Source organism: Macaca mulatta, chromosome 11 (assembly GCF_049350105.2).
Source record: "Macaca mulatta isolate MMU2019108-1 chromosome 11, T2T-MMU8v2.0, whole genome shotgun sequence".
NCBI lineage: Eukaryota > Metazoa > Chordata > Mammalia > Primates > Cercopithecidae > Macaca > Macaca mulatta.
In genome coordinates, this window is record NC_133416.1 from 55309683 (window position 1) to 55330511 (window position 20829).

Genomic DNA, 20829 nt, shown 5'->3' on the forward strand with positions numbered 1-20829 from the left:
CAGCATTCCGGGCCCCAGCTCGCCTTCTGCCATCCGTGTTGACAGCACCAGTTCTACGACGAAGCGAGCGATTCCTCTTGCCTGGAATTTCACTCGTCCCTGGTATCGAACCCTCTGCCCCAATTTTCTACCTTACAACTCCAGCGTATTTTTAACGGCTCAGCCAATATCACCTCCTTGGTATAAAGCCTGCGCCGTGCTAGCTTAGGAACAGGAGCTATGCCGTTTTATTATTTTTCTTTATTTTAATTTTGCTTTTATTTTTCATTTTTTAGAGAGGTGGGGTCTCGCTGTGTCGCCCAGGCTAGAGTGCAGTGGCGGTATCATGGCTTACTGCAGGCTGGGGTCAAGCAATCCTCCCGCCTCAGCCTATGGGATTATAGGCGCAGGCCTCTATGCCATTGTAAATGCTGTGGGTTTTGAGTATTTGACCTCTATGAGCCTCAGTTTTTGCATCTTAGCATTGAGATAATACTAATACCTCATAAGGTTATGTGAGGATTAAATGGAAAGCTCTTACAACAAGTGCTTAATAAGTATGTTATCATATGTGCTTCCAAAGTACTTTGGTGTAGGCCTTTTATAACTCTTGCCCTTTCTATTACCATTATTTGTTCTTGTCTGCCCTACTAGACTGAGATTCTCAAAAGTTGGAACTGTCTTGTTTATAATCTCAGCATCTATCAGTGCTGGGCAAATGTAAAGCTAAGAAATGATTTCTTAGAAAACTTTTTAAAAGCAGTCTTTCTTCTCCTTTCCCTTTCTTCCTTTCCTTCACTTTTTCCTCTTTGACATAGGAATTTTCAAACCTACAGAAGAAGCTGAGACCCTAGGGGGAAAGATTGGGACCTTTTGTTGTTTTTCTCCATGGTGACCAAAAGAGCCTTAACATTCACCCCAGTCTGACAACTTTAGACAGGTTTCTTCTGGACGTGAGGCCCCTGACCTCCCCTTTCTTTGAGTGTTAACTTTAGAAAACTTGTGATTGCAAATTCTTCTGTGCTCCTTTGAAATGTATATAAATCTCCTTAGAAGCTTATGCCAGTTTTACGACCCAGGGAATGCCTTTCTCAAGGACCTGGGAGCCATCCCTTTGAAATGTAATTATCAAGGAAGATAGCACCCCTCTCAGTCTCTGTGGGAGGGTGGGAGCCTAACCTGTGGGTGCCTTGTTTGGAATTGTAAAACTACAGCTTGTTTTGAAGATACAAGAAAGTTTCCTTTTCCTTTGCAATTAGCAAACATAGAAGTCATGTGATTTCCCCCATAGCAGCTCTTGAAAACTTCCCAGACCTTTGTTTCAGAAGCATTGAGTTTAATCTCATATTGCAGTAGTCTTAAGGTCTTTCTTGCCTGTTTAACTTTGATGCAAATTTTGACAATGGAAATTTTAGGTTCTGCATTTATTGTTTCTTCCCAATTACAGTGATTTCTCCTTTCTCCTTGTTAAGAAGAGCTTCTTACATCCTCTAATTTCTAGAGAAATCAATTTGGACTCAAAAGATTGGAGTTTTGTGGAGTGAAGCTACTGTTTTTGTTTTGCTTTGTTTTTTTGTTTTGTTTTGTTTTGTTTTGAGATGGAGTCGCACTCTCTCACCCAGGCTGGAGTGCAGTGGTGGAATCACGGCTCACTGCAGCTTCCGCCTCCTGGGTTCAAGTGATCCTCCCGCCTCAGCCTTTCAAGTAGCTGGAATTACAAGCATACGCCACCACGCCCAGCTAGTTTTTGTATTATTATTAGAGATGGGGTTTCACCATGTTGACCAGGCTGGTCTTGAACTCCTGGCCTCAAGTAATCTGCCCACCTTGGCCTGCTACAGTGCTGGAATTACAGGCATGAGCCACCACGCCCTGCCAGAAGCTACTGTTTTAAGTCATCATTGCAAAGGGTAATGTGTGATGTGCATGAGTGAAAAGGGCGGTACATCTATTTGAGAGCATCCCAAATGAGATCCATTCATATTATGGAAGTGCACTGGGAAATAAAGAACAGGACTACCCCTTTGTTTATTTATTATGAAGAGGTATGAGAAAAATGCAATTTTCAAAGAAAGAGAACTGCTGAGAATGTAGTACCTTCTCAAAGAAAGCTATATTTGGTTAAGGTGAGAAGCTAGAGGAAGCCACAGAGGGCAGGGTTACAAATCAAAAGACTTCTGCAATGGTGGAGGTAGTATGCAGAAGGGTTCCTTAAAATACAGGGATCCGTGTAAGATGAGGAGGTAAGGTGGAGTAGGATTGAGGTGGAATGAATTGAAAGATGGAAACGAAAAAGGAAGGCAGTAGGGGAAGAGGGGAGTTAATTTGGGGTATGGATAACAGGGAAGGAAATAGGTAACCTGAGAAGCTTGGTAGAGGCACTTACCACTTACATGGGAAGGGAAATATGCAGACGGTCCTGTTGCTAAAGGAAGCTAGAGGATTTAGGAGAAGGGGTTTGGCACACTGGCCTGTGTCACCCATCCCTCCCTGACAACACACTACACAGACAAATTGAGTGCACTGTTGCCATTTAGTATCATTCTCCCCCCACGACTGGTGGAAGCTAAGAAGATGAAGTTCAGGGTGCTGATCTTTTTTTTTTCTCTGACTTTTCTTATGTGAATACTTATCCCTAGTTTCTTTTTCTTCCCCTCCCTCCTTTGCTCCCTTCCTCCCTTCCTTTCTTCCTTCCTTCCTTTTTTTTTTTTTTTTCTTTTTAAATGAGACAGGGTCTTGCTGTGTTGCTCAGGCTGGAGTGCAGCAGTGCTATCATTACTCACACAGCCTTAACTTCCCAGGCCCAAGCAATCCTCCCACCTCAGCCTCCTCAGTAGCTGGGACTACAGGCATGTGTCACAACGCCCAGTTATTTTGAAAAGTTTTTGTAGAGATGGGTCTCCCTATGTTACCCAGGCAGGTCTCAGACTCCCTCCTCAGCCTCCCAAAGTGCTGAGATTACAATCATGAGCCACTGCACCCAGCTCTTTTCTTCTTGCTTCTTTACCTACTTTGCATAGGAATTGGGTAGATGAGGGTAGACTCAGGAAGTGAGAGTGAAATTTAAGAAAGAAAAACAGTAAAATGAAAAGCTGAAAAATAAAAAAGTTTACTTCTAAATGTATGTACGCAACTCAGGTTGGGGGACTAGCATGTAAATACAAATAAAAACGGAGTTAAGTATGCTTATTTATTGAATCCTGTTGTGAGAACTTAAGAGGAAAAGAAACTAAGGAAAATCTGAAATTTTCCTCTTGGACCTGAGGAAGGTCCAAGAAAAAACAATGTGGAAGTGAAGTCAGAGAGATAACATCAGGACATTGGACATCAGGAGGAACTTTCAGGTCTGATTCTAGTGCCAAGGAAGCCATGAACCAAGGAAGCCATGCTCTTTCCTGGAGCTTTTCAGCATAGGAGAGTTACTCCTCTGCCAGCGCTGGGGAAGGGGTAACTTTCCCATACCCCAGGTGAAGGAGCTTTCCTTTCAGGGCCTTCCTGCTAGACAGACTGTGCCGGGGCCAGCCTGGTTCTCCCAAGTGCCCTCACCATGGCCTCCTTCATTTCCTTGTAATGATGGGGTTGCACATGGGGGTAATGATGGTGTACAGGAGGGAGAAAGGTTTGTCTCCGTCAGGCCCGTGTGTGCTGTGGGGGTTCATGTAAGAGAATGAGGTGTAGAGAAAGATGACCACAGTCAGGTGAGAGGCACAAGTAGATAAAGTCTTCCCCCGACCTGAGGAGGAGGCTCTGCTGAGGATGGTGGCAAGGATGCACACATAGGAAGTGACAATGAGCACCATGGGGCTGAGCAGCACCACGATGGCATCGGCAAAGATTGCCCTCAGACTAAACTGAGGGTCCCCACAAGAGAGGCCGATCACCATGGGGGCCTCACAGAAGAAGTTTTCTATGTGGTTGTCTCTGCAGAAGGGCTCTCGGAATGAAACATACTCAAGAAAGATGCCATTGATCAGTCCAAAGAGCCAGGCAGTTCCCACAAGCCTGAGACAGACCTTCTAGCTTATGCTCTGGACATAGCTAAGTGGGTAGCAGATAGCAACGTAACGGTCATAGGCCATAAAAGCCGAGAGGATGCACTCGTCCACACCAGCACAGAAGACAAAGTACATCTGGGTCATGCAAGATACAAAGGAGACAGCGTGGTTCCTGACCACGAGGTAAATCAACATCTGTGGGATGGTAGTAGTGATGAAGCAGACATCCAGGAGAGACAGGTGGCTGAGGAAGAAGTACATGGGGCTGTTGAGCTTGGGGTCTGTTCAGGTGATAAAGATGTTGAGGCCATTCATGGCCATGGTGAGACTGTAGAGGGCCAAGAAGAGGGCAAAGAGCAATGCTCATGTGGAAGTGGAGCTCTGCTGAAAGCCCACGAGGATAAATTCTGTCACTGTGCTGCCATTCCTTAGCATCTGGGGCCTGCTTGAGGAGGGAAGATGGGAAAAGCACAAGGATATAGCTGTGGGGTAACAGAAGGTACCAACTTGGTCCCAGAAGCCCAGTTATAAAACAGGATAGATGAATGGTGGTCATCCTTTTGGAACTTAGTAAACTCTAGTAATTTGGCAGTGTTATGGGGTGGTAAAAATGCCAGGGTCACCACAGGCTGCATACATAGAATCATAATATCAAAACATGAAGGAAGTGCTGGTTGTAATGTGCTTTACTCTGGTTTGATCAGGCATCAAGTGAAGTATTGCATCTGCTCCAGAACCCTCAATATTGAAGGATTAGCCACTAACCAGGATGTGTTCAGAGGTGAAAAAATAAAATAATTGGGTCTGGGGCCCATGCCAAATGAGGAAAAGTTTTAGGAATTGAAGATTGGAGTGTGTGAGGGAAAGGGATGGTGGCTATCAGCTTATAGAAGATTGTATTTAGGAAATAGTTGAGCTATTTGAAGGTGTATTTTTCTAGAAGAAAAAAATGCTGAATCTCTGTGTGCCTAATTTTTTTTTTTTTTTTTTGAGACGGAGTCTCGGTCTATCACCCAGGCTGGAGTGCAGTGGCATGATCTCGGCTCACTGCAAGCTCCGCCTCCCGGGTTCAAGCCATTCTCCTGCCTCAGCCTCCTGAGTAGCTGGGACTACAGGCGCCCGCCACCGCGCCTGGCTAATTTTTTGTATTTTTAGTAGAGACGGGGTTTCACCGTGGTCTCGATCTCCTGACCTTGTGATCTGCCCGCCTCGGCCTCCCAAAGTGCTGGGATTACAGGCGTGAGCCACCGCGCCCGGCTGCCGAACATCACACCGGGGCCTATCATGGGGAGGGGGGAGGGGGGAGGGATTGCACTGGGAGTTATACCTGATGTGAATGACGAGTTGATGGGTGCAGCACACCAACATGGCACAGGTATACATATGTAACAAACCTGCACGTTGTGCACATGTACCCTACAACTTAAAGTATAATAATAATAAATAAATAATTTAAAAAAAATGATGAATGGGTTGAAGTTTCAGGGAAAATAAAAACATTCTAATCCTCAGGATTGTCCCTCAGCTAACAGTGATTTGCACCTTTTCTGGAGACATGTCAAGCTCTTCCCAGTCACCCACCTATTTCCAGACTCACTCGCCCAGCAGTTGCTGCTGCTACCGCAGCCACCCATGCTGTGCGTGCTGGAGCTGGGGACTGGGTGGGCGCTCATGCATGCCTTCCTAACAGGAGACAGTTTTCCTCCTGGGGTTGGAATTTACGGTTACACACAATTAGGTGGAAAGGATCCAACTATCCCTGTGTGAAAAGGGAAGCTATGAGCAGGGCATATATTTAACCTTTCTGGAATGGACCTTCAGAGAACTTTCAGCTGTCCCTTTGTCTCTGGCAATAACTCTTGTTCTTTTTCCATTTTCAGAGAATGAGCAGTCACAATTCTTATGCTCTTATCTCTCTATTGTAACTTTTAGGAAGTTGTTATGTTCATATTAAGTCTGTCTTATGCTTTTCATCTTGTTTTGGGGTTAGGATGTATCAGATCCCTTCCCTTCAGATGCTTATACTTTTTTTTTTTTTAACTTAATTATAAAGACAGGTGCTCACTATGTTGCCTATGCTGGTCTTGAACTTGTGGCTTTAAGTGATTCTCCTGCCTTGGCCTCCGAAAGTGCTGGGATTACAAGTGTGAGCCACTGCACCCAGCCTCCTCACCTTCAGATGCCTATAGATGATAACTATATTCCTGCTTAACTTTCAGTTCTGCGAGCCATTTCTCTTCATTTTCTCCTCTCCTACTCCCTTTTCTATACACTCTCACGCTACACTCTGTTAGTCTTTTTTCCTTTTTCAATCTACTTCCAATCCTCATTCTTCTCCCTCTCCTTTTCCCATTTGTGGTGATGGTTGCCTGCCGTTTATCTTACTCTGGTCAAACTCCCCTGTCTTCTCCATGTCTCTCAATCTCACATATTCTCGATCTGGATTTAGAGCTACCTACCCTCTCACTGCCACTCCTTGCAGCTCTAGATTCCCTCCAGTTGTGATTTGATGCTAGGTCAAGGTAGTGACTGGGCAGTAGGCTACTCCCATCATCTTTACTTTGGGATACTTTTCTTGTGCCTAGGACTTCTCTTGGGGGCCCAGAAAAGGAAGAGAAGGGCAGAAAGCACTGTTTAAGATGTTTCTTGGAAGCCTGTGCTCAGTGGACATGTTGGGGCTTAGGTCACAGTCTGGGCAAAACAAGTCAGTGAGCTACACTCCAGAGAAGCCTGGGATTTGTCTAAGAAGAAACTGAGATTTGACCTGAGGAATTACTAGGCCCTACTGGAGGATAAATGCTTGCCTGTGGTTTATTGTGCCAGAAAGAATTCTGTGATACCCAGCATTTAGCGCCTTGTTAGCTACCATTAGAGGTTAATCGGTGAAGGATTTGTCTAAATAAATGGGACAATATCATGGAAATCACATCCTACCTCATTCTGTTTCTTGGCTGATAATGATGTTTGTCACTGAATCAAGTAATGAGTAACAGAAAACATCTCATAGTGTTTGAAGAGAAGCTGGTCCAGGTAGGATCATCTGACCTGGCCGGCCACTCTGGAAGAGAAGGTGTGTCTGATGACTTTGTTCTTTTATACTTTTAGAGATGAATGTCTACTTAAATGACATTGATAAGTTGCATGTGTATACACTTTATAGTATAGGCGTGAAAACTTACATGCCCCTTGAAGGAGTGAAAGATGTGCCATCCCCAAATATGCCAGACTGGTATATTATTATTATTTTGAGATGCAGTCTTGCCCTGTCACCCAGGCTGGAGTGCATTGGCATGATCTCGGCTCACTGCAACCTCTGCCTCCTGGGTTCAAGCAATTCTTCTGCCTCAGCCTCCCAAGTAGCTGGGATTAAAGGCACGTGCCACCATGCCCAGCTAATTTTTTGTATCTTTAGTAGAGACGGGGTTTCACCCTGTTGGCCAGGCTTTCTCGAACTCCTGACCTCATGATCCGCCTGCCTTGGCCTCCCAAATATTGATTATTTTGAGTTAAACACATTGAAGGCCAGGTGTGGTGGCTCACTCCTGTAATCACAGCACTCTGGGAAGCCGAGGCAGGCAGATCACCTGAGGTCGGGAGTTCGAGACCAGCCTCACCAACATGGAGAAACCCCGTCTGTACTAAAAATTAGCTGGGTGTGGTGGTGCATGCCTGTAATCCCAGCTACTCAGGAGGCTGAGGCAGAAGAATCGCTTGAACCCAGGAGGCGGAGGTTGTGGTGAGCTGAGATTGCGCCACTGCACTCCAGCCTGGATGACAGAGCAAGACTCCATCTCAAAAAAAAAAAAAAAAAAAAAAAAAAGGAAAAAGTTGTAGTCTCAGAGCTGACCTGTCTCTTACATCGAGCCATAAAGATTCCACTGGCAGGGGTACTTTCTTCATACCAGGGTGAAAAAATAGCCCTTATCACCAGAGAGTTAAAGACTACAATAAACCTAAATAAACATACTGAACAAAGTAACCCCACCTTCCACCTGCTTCACACGCCCTCCCATATATCTCCTAGTGACTCTCCTAAAACATTTTACTGCCTCTAGCCAGATTTTCTTTGTCCTGTCATTTCTTCTCAAAATCATTGTTCTTTGTCTAAAACAATACAAAACGCCTTGCTTTGACCACTCTCTTGTCAAGATCCTCATGTATATATAAAACTAATATAATTTGTATACTTTTATTAATCTGCTTAGTGTCAATTTGGTTTCTAAATCCAGCTAAAGAGCTCACTAAGATCTAAAAGGAGGGTTAAAGGTGATCTCTGACTCCATGACACCCCATATACCGTTTGCTAAAAATCTCATTCTGCCCCATCTTTTTCAGATGGTATATTTGGACCTTCTCAGATTTTAAAAATTCTGTCTCGGTGCTAATGAATTGAATTCTAGCACCTTGACTTGAAAATGACATTCCCCCCGTTAGTTGAAGAAACACCAGCAAGAAAATAAAAACACTCATGTCTTTATTCCTGTAACAGCAGATAAACACATGTCATTCTGTAACATAAAATTTGTCCTTGCACATATTATTATTTTTTGTCACGAGACTGGAGTGCAGTGGCATGATCTCGGCTCACTGCAACCTCCACCTCCTGGGTTCAAGCGATTCTCCTGCCTCAGCCTCCCGAGTAGCTGGGACTACAGGTGTGTGCAACCACGCCCAGCTAATTTTTGTATTTTTAGTAGAGACGGGGTTTCACCATGTTGGCCAGGATGGTCTTGATCTCTTGACCTTGTGATCTGCCCGCCTTGGCCTCCCGAAGTGCTGGAATTACAGGCGTGAGCCACCACACCATTTCTAACAAAGAATCGTTGAAGAATGGACTTCAGACATTGTTGCTAGGTCTTCTACAACAAATCTTGAACTCTAAAATGTAATTTTTATTGGTTGTCTTAATTCATGGCCATAGTAATATTTAAAAAGATATCTCTGTTTTCTGAAAGATAAACAGTATATACTTATGAAATTTCTTTGTTAAACTGGAAGAGGATCTTTTTTTTTTTTTTTTTAATCACAGGTGCGTAGAGATAAAATAAAAAGTCAACCATGACTCCTTGGGTTTCCTATTTAAAGAGTTGAGGGTCTGTAATCTTTCTTAAATTAACAGTAGTTTACAAAGTAGCTCATATACATAACAACATTTGAGTCTCCATTTTGTTACTGTATCTAAATGATGTGATTTAATCTCAGTGAAGAACCTCTGATAAGATATGTTGGACTATGTAGCTGAACACAGTGTGGCAAGGAGAAAAAAAGAGGGAATTAATTTTCAGCTGTGGATCTAGAGTGGTGTCATGTTTGATTTAATTAACCTATGATTCTGACCCATATTAGAACCATCTGCAGGCAAAATCAAAATGGCCCAACAGTTCCAAGAGCCTCTCGAAACAGCGGTGATTGGTACAAACAGCGGTGATTGGTACTGGGGGAGCAGCGACATGAGAATGGAATTAGAACTGTTTTAATTATGGCATTCCTGGTTAGGCATAGACTTCATCGGCTAAGAGAATAAAATGCTGGATACTGTTAGGGGTGTGGTAGAGTGAGAAATAACTTCTTCCATACTCTTGATGTCTCCTTCTTTTTGAAGGAAATTGTAATAACATAATACTCCTGACCTTTCTCTTCTCCACAGGAGGTGGAGTGGCTTACCTGATTGATGATTTTAGAAGGAGAAACTGAGTACATGTGTTCTATCCCTTTCTTCTCCCCTTCCTCTTGGGAGTGAGTGGACTTCTCCAGGGCAGGCTCTGCCCCTTGTTGGGAAGCCTCTGTTGTTGGCCAGTGCTGCCAATGACAGGGGAATGAGTATGTCTGTCTGTCTGTCTGACTCTGTGCTTCTGTATGAGGAAGTCCATGTCTGCTTATTAATAAAGGTGATATTTTGACCTCCATCTGCAGACTCATTGTCTTATTTCTCAGTTGATTCAGAACCACATGGGAAGAGTAATATTGTTTACTGTATCCCCCTCAAGGTCCCAAACAATTATTTTAAGTGATATTATTATATGTGTGGAAATAAAATTGCAAACAAAGAAAACAATAGAGTTTTGGTTATAATTAAAATAAACTCAGTCATAATAATGTCTAGCAGGTCCTGGAAGGAAAGGATGCTGGTGATACACATATTTTGCATTCTCAAAGTACAATGTGGGTGAATTAAGGGACACAAGTCTACATTCCATGACCACAGGAGTACAATGAACAAAGTATCCCATTGTAGACTAGACTGGTGGGAAAATGTCTTATTATAATGTAAGGCTCTGATTCTTGTCGTATTTACCTAAGAGGGGCAGGACAGTATTGAATACATTCAACAGCAAAGTGTTTCTGTTGTTCTCTTAGCATGCTATAAACACAGGAAATAAAATATAATACATATTTTATGGTTTATTCTATGGAATCTGTTTTAGGAATGGGGTTAGTGCACTTACATTGTAAATGAACTCATCGACCTTGTTTAAATCATGTAAGTCTTCTCTTAGAAAACTTCAGCCTGTGTGAGGCTTGACTATCTTCTGTAGGTCTGCTTTAAATAAAACGTGCCTCTCATAATTTCAAACCTTACACCACTTAAAACCTGGTTTATCCAATGCATACTTAAATCTCTTACTTTTTGGATTAAATTAAATGCATCATTTTACGATGCAGAAAAACATTGTTTTTTTCTGGGTGAATAAACTTTATAGTAGATACATTTAATGTGGTGTTCATGGACTCCCCAGGGAATCAATCGACATGTCCGTGCATCTCTGAAATGTTGTAGGAAAAGTTGTGAGCAATAGAGCATTTTTCCTGGTGAGTCTACAATTTATCAACTTCCCTAAGGCGGCTGGAGCCCATGAAGGGTTAAAAATTTCTGATTTGAAGTCACAAAGTTCCCACAGATTTATTTGGTCTGAAAAAGTGTTCTTTTATCTTGCTGAATTGTTTGTTTCCTCAAAAGTGTCTCCAATGGAGAGTGATTGAGAGAGAGTTGAGCAGCCGTCTACCACCAGTATTCTCTAATAGGGCTTCAATAAAGTACTGGTGGATCCCAACAGTAATGAGACAATAAAATAGGAAAAATATGCACAAATAATTTTTAAAAATAGGTATGAGAGAAAATTTCTACTAATAACTGACAGATTGAAAGAATCTTGTTCATGGAAAAAGACGTTTTTTAATAACAACCAAAATATGACCAATCTAAGTGAGAACAAGAATTAAGTCCAGAAAGTCTTCCATTTAGGTATAAACTTGAAATTGTACCTAAACTTTGAGGAATGCCTTAAGAGGCAGAAAGTAGTCACAAAAAATGTTCATTTGGTAATTGAATTGTTCGTGGATGTGTGATTATTGTGGTATACAACATACACTCAGTGAGGAAAAGCAGTTTCCCTTTCATCTTTATTAAGGAAGATAAACAACAGAGATTCCTGTCCCTGAATTTGATAATGAGTGGACTGATTGGAGGTAGTAAATCCTATAATGGCCAATGCTTAATCATTTTGAAATTGAATATATAGAAGATTTAAATTAGGACTTATTTGAAAATTGAATGGACATTTTCTTTGCTACTCAAGGCAGAGAACTAGAGCCAGCACTTAGGATTTACAGGACTTTTCTTCCCTCTTCCCACTGTGAAAATTCCCTGGTCGAATAAGATTAAATCAACAGGCAGTCTACAGGAAGAAGGCAAAACCATCCACCCTCCTGATTCTAGCCCAGAGAGCACATAGTTTGCCCTAAAGTGGTAAGTCAATTTCTCTTTGTTAACTAAGAGAATGCATATGTTTTTATTAAATGGGAAAACTAATAGAATTTAGAAATCAGACTAATAAAAGCAAAGACCTGTAGTCATTCTAAAATACAGATAAGATGACTAGCTTTAGAAATCAACGAGGAATGAGCCCTGGAAGTAGCCCTGCTAAAATACAAACACAACCAGGATCTTCCAGAGGTCCTTATTAGTGAGACCAGGGTTACCCAGAACCGGAGAGAGAAGGGGAGAATGCACAAGTTGCAGTGTCATTTGTAAGACTCAGCTGCCTATTTGTGCAAGGAGAGAACCAAGTAATTGCATCTGGTTGGGTAGGTGTTTTGCATCAGGAATGCTAGAAAGAGAGGAAACTACACTGAGACCCTTCACCAGGAGCAAAAAGAGAGAAATCAAAAAAGAACAGCCCATAGCAAAAGTCCCTGTAAGATTAGAGCCCTTTGGCCAGGCATGGTGACTCACGCCTGTAATCCCAGCACTTTGGGAGTCCAAGGTGGGCGGATCACGAGGTCAGGAGTTCAAGACCAGCCTGGCCAAGATGGTGAAACCCGTCTCTACTAAAAATACAAAAAGATTAGCCGGGCATGGTGGCGGGCATCTGTAATCCAAGCTTCTGGGAAGGCTGAAGCAGAGAATTGCTTGAACCCAGGAGGCAGAGGTTGCAGTGAGCTGAGATCGCACCACTGCACTCCAGCCTGGGCAACAGAACCAGACTATGTTTAAAAAAAAAAATCAGAGCCCTTGTCTGCCAGACCTCTCTGACCAAGCACCAGCCCCCATTAGAAACACAAGGTCAGGCCTTACTCTATCCTTAAATGGCCAGAAAAAAACTAGCTGTTTCTCCATCTGATTTTACATATAACCCAGAAAGCCCTGTAATTATGGCATTTTTAAAGATTTTAAAATTTGAGAATTCGGAACTCTGTGATTTTCACTAAGACCTATCTGCTAGGAATAAAATCAGGAAACAACAAACAATAAACTTTTGCCATGTATTTCCTAATGAAGTTGTAGAGACAAAAGCATGTAGACCCACGTTTGGGGAGACATTTGGAGGATAGATGTAAATGACTTTTAATGAAGGGCAACTAAGCCTTAGTGTGAGTTCCTGGAGGCCTTTGCTTACAACTCTGTTGCAATGTAGCAACTCATTCCGATGTCTCACAAACTCACTTCAGAAGTGCTTCTACAGGCCTGTCCATTTCCTTTCTTTTCCATTTTAAATTGATTCCCATTTCCCTTTTCTTCAGCAAGATGGACAGTGAGTAGTTTGCCTTTCATGGTGCCACACCTTGCAACAGATTTGTTAAGTTAAATTGTAGAAGTGTTCTAAATTCTCTCATTGCTTCCCTCCCCATGTTTTCTGCCTTCACTTTGCTTCTTTCACCTCTTTGCTACCATATCCACTTCAGTTTCTCCACATCCCTCGGAAAGTGAGGATCTCTGAAGTACCTGCAGCCCCTGAAGACACCTAGCCAAGGCCAAGTATTATGAATATATCCAGACTTGGCATGCCAGACCCCTGTGATGAGACAGATCCCTGTGATCTACAAGAGGTAAGTGTAGGGCACAAACTGTCCTGGAAGGTCCTTCTTATTGGTTAAAGGGAGGTTACTTACTGCATTAAAGGGAGATGTTACTGGGAAGAAACAACTATCTGAGCTGATGGTGCAGGGGTAAAAGAACTTACCAAGCAAATTGTAGGTGCAGAAAGGCAGATTTACTAGAGAAAGTAGGAAAATATTTTGGCTGAGAGGCAACTGGCAGTATCAGCACGAGAGAAGCTGACTGCAAAAAAAACAGGCTTGCTGGAGAGTTTATATTATAGAATAGAGTTTATGCTGTATGCTTAAGAGAGCTTTGTGCAGTGCTGATAATGCCAAGGTTGCAGTGAGCTAACTTCAGGGTGTCTGGTGATAGTTGGGTACAGGAAGATTGTGAGTTATTTGTGCAGGAGGGCTATATGTCCTGGACCATGAAGAAAGGCAGACTTATAGCTTATCTGCTTTCTTTTTTTGTTTTCCCTTGGTCCTGCCAGCCTGACTCCTTTTCCCTAATTAGGACTCCACAGAAGACATAATAAATAATGAAAATACCAAAAATAACCTCATCCTAATTTTATAGTGGAGGTTTTAATTCCGTATTGTGCCTCCCTCTATATCATAAGACATGATCACCTTCCATGGTCCCTATCCCTTCTTTCTCCAGCTGAGCACTAAAGTGAATCTACTATTCCATTAGAAAAGCTATAACAAAACCAGATTAGACTTGCTGCTCCTCCCCCTTCTCACAGTCACCTTCAATATGGAGATTTAAACAAAGAGTAAAACAACCAGAAATCTAAGGGAAAGACAGAGAAAATGATATGCCAAGCTACCCATGATAATGCTCCTCTGTGTGTATGTTCAAAAGAACTTAGTAATCAAGAAGAACCACGATACATCAGTGGACTGGATAATAACTTCAGCTGTTCCATGGCATTGATTAATCTGAGCTATTTTGCTATTTTAAATGCCTGAAAAAATTGGACTAACTCTAAACAGCTTAGAGAAGAAAGGGAAAGAATGAGAGATATGAGAGAGAAAGAGGACACACACACACAGAAAGTGAAGGAGAGAGAGAGAGACAGAGAGAGAGAGAGAGACAGAATTCCTATCAGAGAGAATTAGTACTATCATCTATAGCTATAAGTTACAGAAGAGAAAAATTTGAAACACACTGAGCGTCCTGGACTATGAAATAGATGTTTTTTAAGAGGCAAATAGTTATGTATTTATGAGATTCAAAACCTCAAAATAGTTCAATAGCAAGAAAACAACTGAATTTAAAAATAGGCAAAGGACTTGAATAGACATTTCTTAAAAGAAGACAGACAAATGGCCAACAGGTATATGAAAAAAATGCTCAACATCACGAATCATCAGGGAAATGCAAATTAAAACCACAGTGAGATATTTCCTCACACCTATTAGCAAAAAGACAAAAGATAAGTGTTGTGAGGCTGTGGAGAAAAGGGAATAAGTGCACACTGTTGGTGGGAATGGAAATTGGTATTGTCATTTGTTAAATATTATAGAGGTTCCTCAAAAAATTAAAATTAGAACTACCATATGATATATCCAAAGGATACGAAATCAGTATGTCAAAGAGACATCTGCACTCTCACAGTCATTGCAGCATTATTCACAGTAGCCAAGATAGAGAATCAACTTAAGTGCCCATCAATGGACAAATGGGTAAAGAAAATGTGGAATATATACACAATGGAACACTATTTAGCCTTAGAAAAAAAGCAGGAAATTCTGTTATTTGCAACAACATAGATGAACCTGGAGGATGTGATGTTAAATGAAATAAACCAAGCACAGAAAGACAAATACCACATGATCTCACTTATATGTGGAATGTTAAAAAGTCAGCCTTGGAAACAGAGAGTAGATGTCAGATGAGTAGATTGCAAAAACTTTCTCCCATTCTGTAGGTTGCCTGTTCACTCTGATGGTAGTTTCTTTTGCTGTGCAGAAGCTCTTTAGTTTAATTAGATCCCATTTGTCAATTTTGGCTTTTGTTGCTGTTGCTTTTGGTGTTTTAGACATGAAGTCCTTCCCATGCCTATGTCCTGAATGGTATTACCTAGGTTTTCTTCTAGGGTTTTTATGGTATTAGGTCTAACATTTAAGTCTCTAATCCATCTTGAATTAATTTTCGTATAAGGAGTAAGGAAAGGATCCAGTTTCAGCTTTCTACTTATGGCTAGCCAATTTTCCCAGCACCATTTATTAAATAGGGAATCCTTTCCCCATTTCTTGTTTTTGTCAGGTTTGTCAAAGATCAGATGGCTGTAGATGTGTGGTATTATTTCTGAGGACTCTGTTCTGTTCCATTGGTCTATATCTCTGTTTTGGTACCAGTACCATGCTGTTTTGGTTACTGTAGCCTTGTAGTATAGTTTGAAGTCAGGTAGCGTGATGCCTCCAGCTTTGTTCTTTTGACTTAGGATTGTCTTGGCAATGTGGGCTCTTTTTTGGTTCCATAAGAACTTTAAAGCAGTTTTTTCCAATTCTGTGAAGAAACTCATTGGTAGCTTGATGGGGATGGCATTGAATCTGTAAATTACCTTGGGCAGTATAGCCATTTTCACGATATTGATTCTCCCTATCCATGAGCATGGTATGTTCTTCCATTTGTTTGTGTCCTCTTTTATTTCACTGAGCAATGGTTTGTAGTTCTCCTTGAAGAGGTCCTTTACATCCCTAGTAAGTTGGATTCCTAGGTATTTCATTCTCTTTGAAGCAATTGTGAATGGAAGTTCATTCATGATTTGGCTCTCTGTTTGTCTGTTACTGGTGTATAAGAATGCTTGTGATTTTTGCACATTAATTTTGTATCCTGAGACTTTGCTGAAGTTTCTTATCAGCTTAAGGAGATTTTGGGCTGAGACAATGGGGTTTTCTAAATATACAATCGCGTCATCTGCAAACAGGAACAATTTGACTTCTTCTTTTCCTATCTGAATATCCTTTATTTCTTTCTCTTGCCTGATTGCCCTAGCCAAAACTTCCAACACTGTGTTGAATAGGAGTAGTGAGAGAGGGCATCCCTGTCTTGTGCCAGTTTTCAAAGGGAATTTTTCCAGTTTTTGCCCATTCAGTATGATATTGGCTATGGGTTTGTCATAAATAGCGCTTATGATTTTGAGATACGTTCCATCAATACCGAATTTATTGAGAGTTTTTAGCATGAAGGGCTGTTGAATTTTGTCAAAGGCCTTTTCTGCATCTATTGAGATAATCATGTGGTTTTTGTCTTTGGTTCTGTTTATATGCTGGATTACATTTATTGACTTGCATATGTTAAACCAGCCTTGCATCCCAGGCATGAAGCCCACTTGATCATGGTGGATAAGCTTTTTGATGTGCTGCTGAATCCGGTTTGCCAGTATTTTATTGAGGATTTTTGCATCGATGTTCATCAGGGATATTGGTCTAAAATTCTCTTTTTTTTGTTGTGTCTCTGCCAGGCTTTGGTATCAGGATGATGTTGGCCTTATAAAATGAGTTAGGAAGGATTCTCTCTTTTTCTATTGATTGGAATAGTTTCAGAAGGAATGGTACCAGCTCCTCCTTGTACCTCTGGTAGAATTCAGCTGTGAATCCATGTGGTCCTGGACTTTTTTTCATTGGTAGGCTATTAATTATTGCCTCAATTTCAGAGCCTGCTATTGGTCTATTCAGGAATTCAGCTTCTTCCTGGTTTAGTCTTGGGAGAGTGTAAGTGTCCAGGAAATTATCCATTTCTTCGAGATTTTCTAGTTTATTTGCGTAGAGGTGTTTATAGTATTCTCTGACAGTAGTTTGTATTTCTGTGGGGTCGGTGGTGATATCCCCTCTATCATTTTTTATTGCATCTATTAGATTCTTCTCTGTTTTCTTCTTTATTAGTCTTGCTAGCAGTCAATCAATTTTGTTGATCTTTTCAAAAAACCAACTCCTGGATTCATTGATTTTTTGGAGGGTTTTTTGTGTCTCTATCTCCTTCCGTTCTGCTCTGATCTTAGTTATTTCTTGCCTTCTACTAGCTTTTGAATGTGTTTGTTCTTGCTTCTCTAGTTCTTTTAATTGTGATGTTAGAGTGTCAATTTTAGATCTTTCTAGCTTTCTCTTGTGAGCATTTAGTGCTATAAATTTCCCTCTACACACTGCTTTAAATGTGTCCCAGAGATTCTGGTATGTTGTATCTTTGTTCTCATTGGTTTCAAAGAACATCTTTATTTCTGCCTTCATTTCATTATGTACCCAGTAGTCATTCAGGAGCAGGTTATTCAGTTTCCATGTAGTTGAGCGGTTTTGATTGAGTTTCTTAGTCCTGAGTTCTAGTTTGATTGCAGTGTGGTCTGAGAGACAGTTTGTTATAATTTCTGTTCTCGTACATTTGCTGAGGAGTGCTTTACTTCCAATTATGGGGTCAATTTTGGAATAAGTGCGATGTGGTGCTGAGTAGAATGTATATTCTGTTGATTTGGGGTGGAGAGTTCTGTAGATGTCTATTAGGTCTGCTTGCTGCAGAGATGAGTTCAATTCCTGGATATCCTTGTTAACTTTCTGTCTCGTTGATCTGTCTAATGTTGACAGTGGGGTGTTGAAGTCTCCCATTATCATTGTATGGGAGTCTAAGTCTCTTTGTAAGTCTTTAAGGACTTGCTTTGTGAATCTGGGTGCTCCTGTATTGGGTGCATATATATTTAGGATAGTTAGCTCTTCCTGTTGAATTGATCCCTTTACCATTATGTAATGGCCTTCTTTGTCTCTTTTGATCTTTGATGGTTTAAAGTCTGTTTTATCAGAGACTAGTACTGCAACCCCTGCTTTTTTTTTTTGTTCTCCATTTGCTTGGTAGATCTTCCTCTATCCCTTTATTTTGAGTCTATGTATGTCTCTGCATGTGAGATGGGTCTCCTGAATACAGCAGACTGATGGATCTTGACTCTTTATCCAGTTTGCCGGTCTGTGTCTTTTAATTGGAGCATTTAGTCCATTTACATTTAAGGTTAATATTGTTATGTGTGAATTTGATCCTGTCATTATGATGTTAGCTGGTTATTTTGCTCATTAGTTGATGCAGTTTCTTCCTAGCCTCGATGGTCTTTACATTTTGGCATGTTTTTGCAATGGCTGGTACTGGTTGTTCCTTTCCATGTTTAGTGCTTCCTTCAGGGTCTCTTGTAAGGCAGGCCTGGTGGTGACAAAATCTCTAAGCATTTGCTTATCTGTAAAGGATTTTATTTCTCCTTCACTTGTGAAACTTAGTTTGGCTGGATATGAAATTCTGGGCTGAAAATTCTTTTCTTTAAGAATGTTGAATATTGGCCCCCACTCTCTTCTGGCTTGTAGAGTTTCTGCCGAGAGATCTGCTGTTAGTCTGATGGGCTTCCCTTTGTGGGTAACCCGAACTTTCTCTCTGGCTGCCCTTAAGATTTTTTCCTTCATTTCAACTTTGGTGAATCTGGCAATTATGTGTCTTGGAGTTGCTCTTCTTGAGGAGTATCTTTGTGGCGTTTTCTGTATTTCCTGAATTTGAATGTTGGCCTGCCCTACTAGGTTGGGGAAGTTCTCCTGGATGATATCCTGAAGAGTGTTTTCCACTTTGGTTCCATTTTCCCCCTCGCTTTCAGGTACCCCAATCAGACGTAGATTTGGTCTTTTTACATAATCCCATACTTCTTGCAGGCTTTGTTCATTTCTTTTTCTTCTTTTTTCTTTAGATTTCTCTTCTCGCTTCATTTCATTCATTTGATCCTCAATCACTGATACTCTTTCTTCCAGTTGATCGAGTCGGTTACTGAAGCTTGTGCATTTGTCACGTATTTCTCATGTCATGGTTTTCATCTGTCCATTCGTTTATGGCCTTCTCTGCATTAATTATTCTAGTTATCAATTCTTCCACTTTTTTTTCAAGATTTTTAGTTTCTTTGTGCTAGATACGTAATTCCTCCTTTAGCTCTGAGAAGTTTAATGGACTGGAGCCTTCTTCTCTCATCTTGTCAAAGTCATTCTCCATCTAGCTTTGACCCATTGCTGGCGATGAGCTGCGTTCCTCTGCAGGGAGAGATGCGCTCTTATTTTTTGAATTTCCAGCTTTTCTGCCCTGCTTTTTCCCCATCTTTGTGGTTTTATCTGCCTCTGGTCTTTGATGATGGTGACGTACTGATGGGGTTTTGGTGTGGGTGTCCTTCCTGTTTGTTAGTTTTCCTTCTAACAGTCAGGACCCTCAGCTGTGGGTCTGTTGGAGATTGCCTGAGGTCCACTCCAGACCCTGTTTGCCTGAGTATCAGCAGCAGAGGCTGCAGAAGATAGAATATTGCTGAACAGTGAGTGTACCTGTCTGATTCTTGCTATGGAAGCTTCCTCTCAGGGGTGTACTCCACCGTGTGAGGTGTGGGGTGTCGGTCTGCCCCTGGGGGGGATGTCTCCCAGTTAGGCTACTCAGGGGTCAGGGACCCACTTGAGCAGATAGTCTGTCCGTTCTCAGATCTCAACCTCCGTGTTGGGGAGATCCACTGCTCACTTCAAAGCTGTCAGAGTCATTTGCGTCTGCAGAGGTTTCAGCTGCTTTTTGTTGTTGTTGTTGTTGTTGTTGTTGTTGTTGTTGTTGTTTAGCTGTGCCCTGTCCCCAGAGGTGGAGTCTACAGAGACAGGCAGGACTCCTTAAGCTGCTGTGAGCTCCACCCAGTTCGAGCTTCCCAGCTGCTTTGTTTATCTACTTAAGCCTCAGCAATGGCGGGCGCCCCTCCCCCAGCCTTGCTGCTGCCTTGCCTCGAGATTGCAGACTGCTGTGCTAGCAATGAGGGAGGCTCCATGGGGTAGGACCCTCCCGGCCAGGTATGGGATATAGTCTCCTGGTGTGCCCCTTTGCTAAGATCCTTGGTAGAGCGCAGTATTGGGGTGGGAGTTACCCGATTTTCCAGGTGTTGTGTGTCTCAGTTCCCCTGGCTAGGAAAAGGGATTCCCTTCCCCCTTTCACTTCCCAGGTGAGGCAATGCCTCGCCCTGCTTCAGCTCTCGCTGGTCGGGCTGCAGCAGCTGACCAGCACCGATTGTCAGGCACTCCCCAGTGAGATAAACCCAGTACCTCAGTTGAAAATGCAGAAATCACCTGTCTTCTGTGTTGCTCGCTGGCGCTGGGAGTTGGAGACTGGAGCTGTTCCTATTCGGCCATCTTGCTCCGCCCCTTAAGTTCTTTAAAAAATCTCCAAATTGCTTTCCACAGTGGCTGAACTAATTTGCATTCCCACCAACAGTTGTTGAGGTATCTCCACAACCTCAACAGCAACTGTTATTTTATGACTTTTTAATAATAGCCATAGTGACTGATGTGAGATAGTATCCCATTATCGTTTTGATTCGCATTTTCTGATGATTAGTGATGTGGAACATTTTAAAATATTTGTTGACTGCTTGTATGTGTTCTTTTAAGAAGTGCCTATTCATGTATTTTGCCCACTTTTTAATGAGGGTTTTTGTTTTTTTGTTTATTGGATTGCTTAAGTTCCTTATATATTCTGGATATTAGATGTTTGTTGGATGCA

General features: G+C 41.8%; 1 protein-coding gene across 1 annotated transcript; it reads right to left on the reverse strand.

Moving 5' to 3' along the window:
- Positions 1-3339: 3339 nt before the first annotated feature.
- On the reverse strand, positions 3340-4526 carry OR10AD1 (olfactory receptor family 10 subfamily AD member 1). The gene is given in 2 exon segments (XM_015151566.3): positions 3340-3548; positions 3551-4526. Coding segments are annotated over 2 exon segments (930 nt in total). The 5' UTR covers positions 4410-4526; the 3' UTR covers positions 3340-3477.
- Between the last annotated feature and the right edge of the window lie 16303 nt (positions 4527-20829).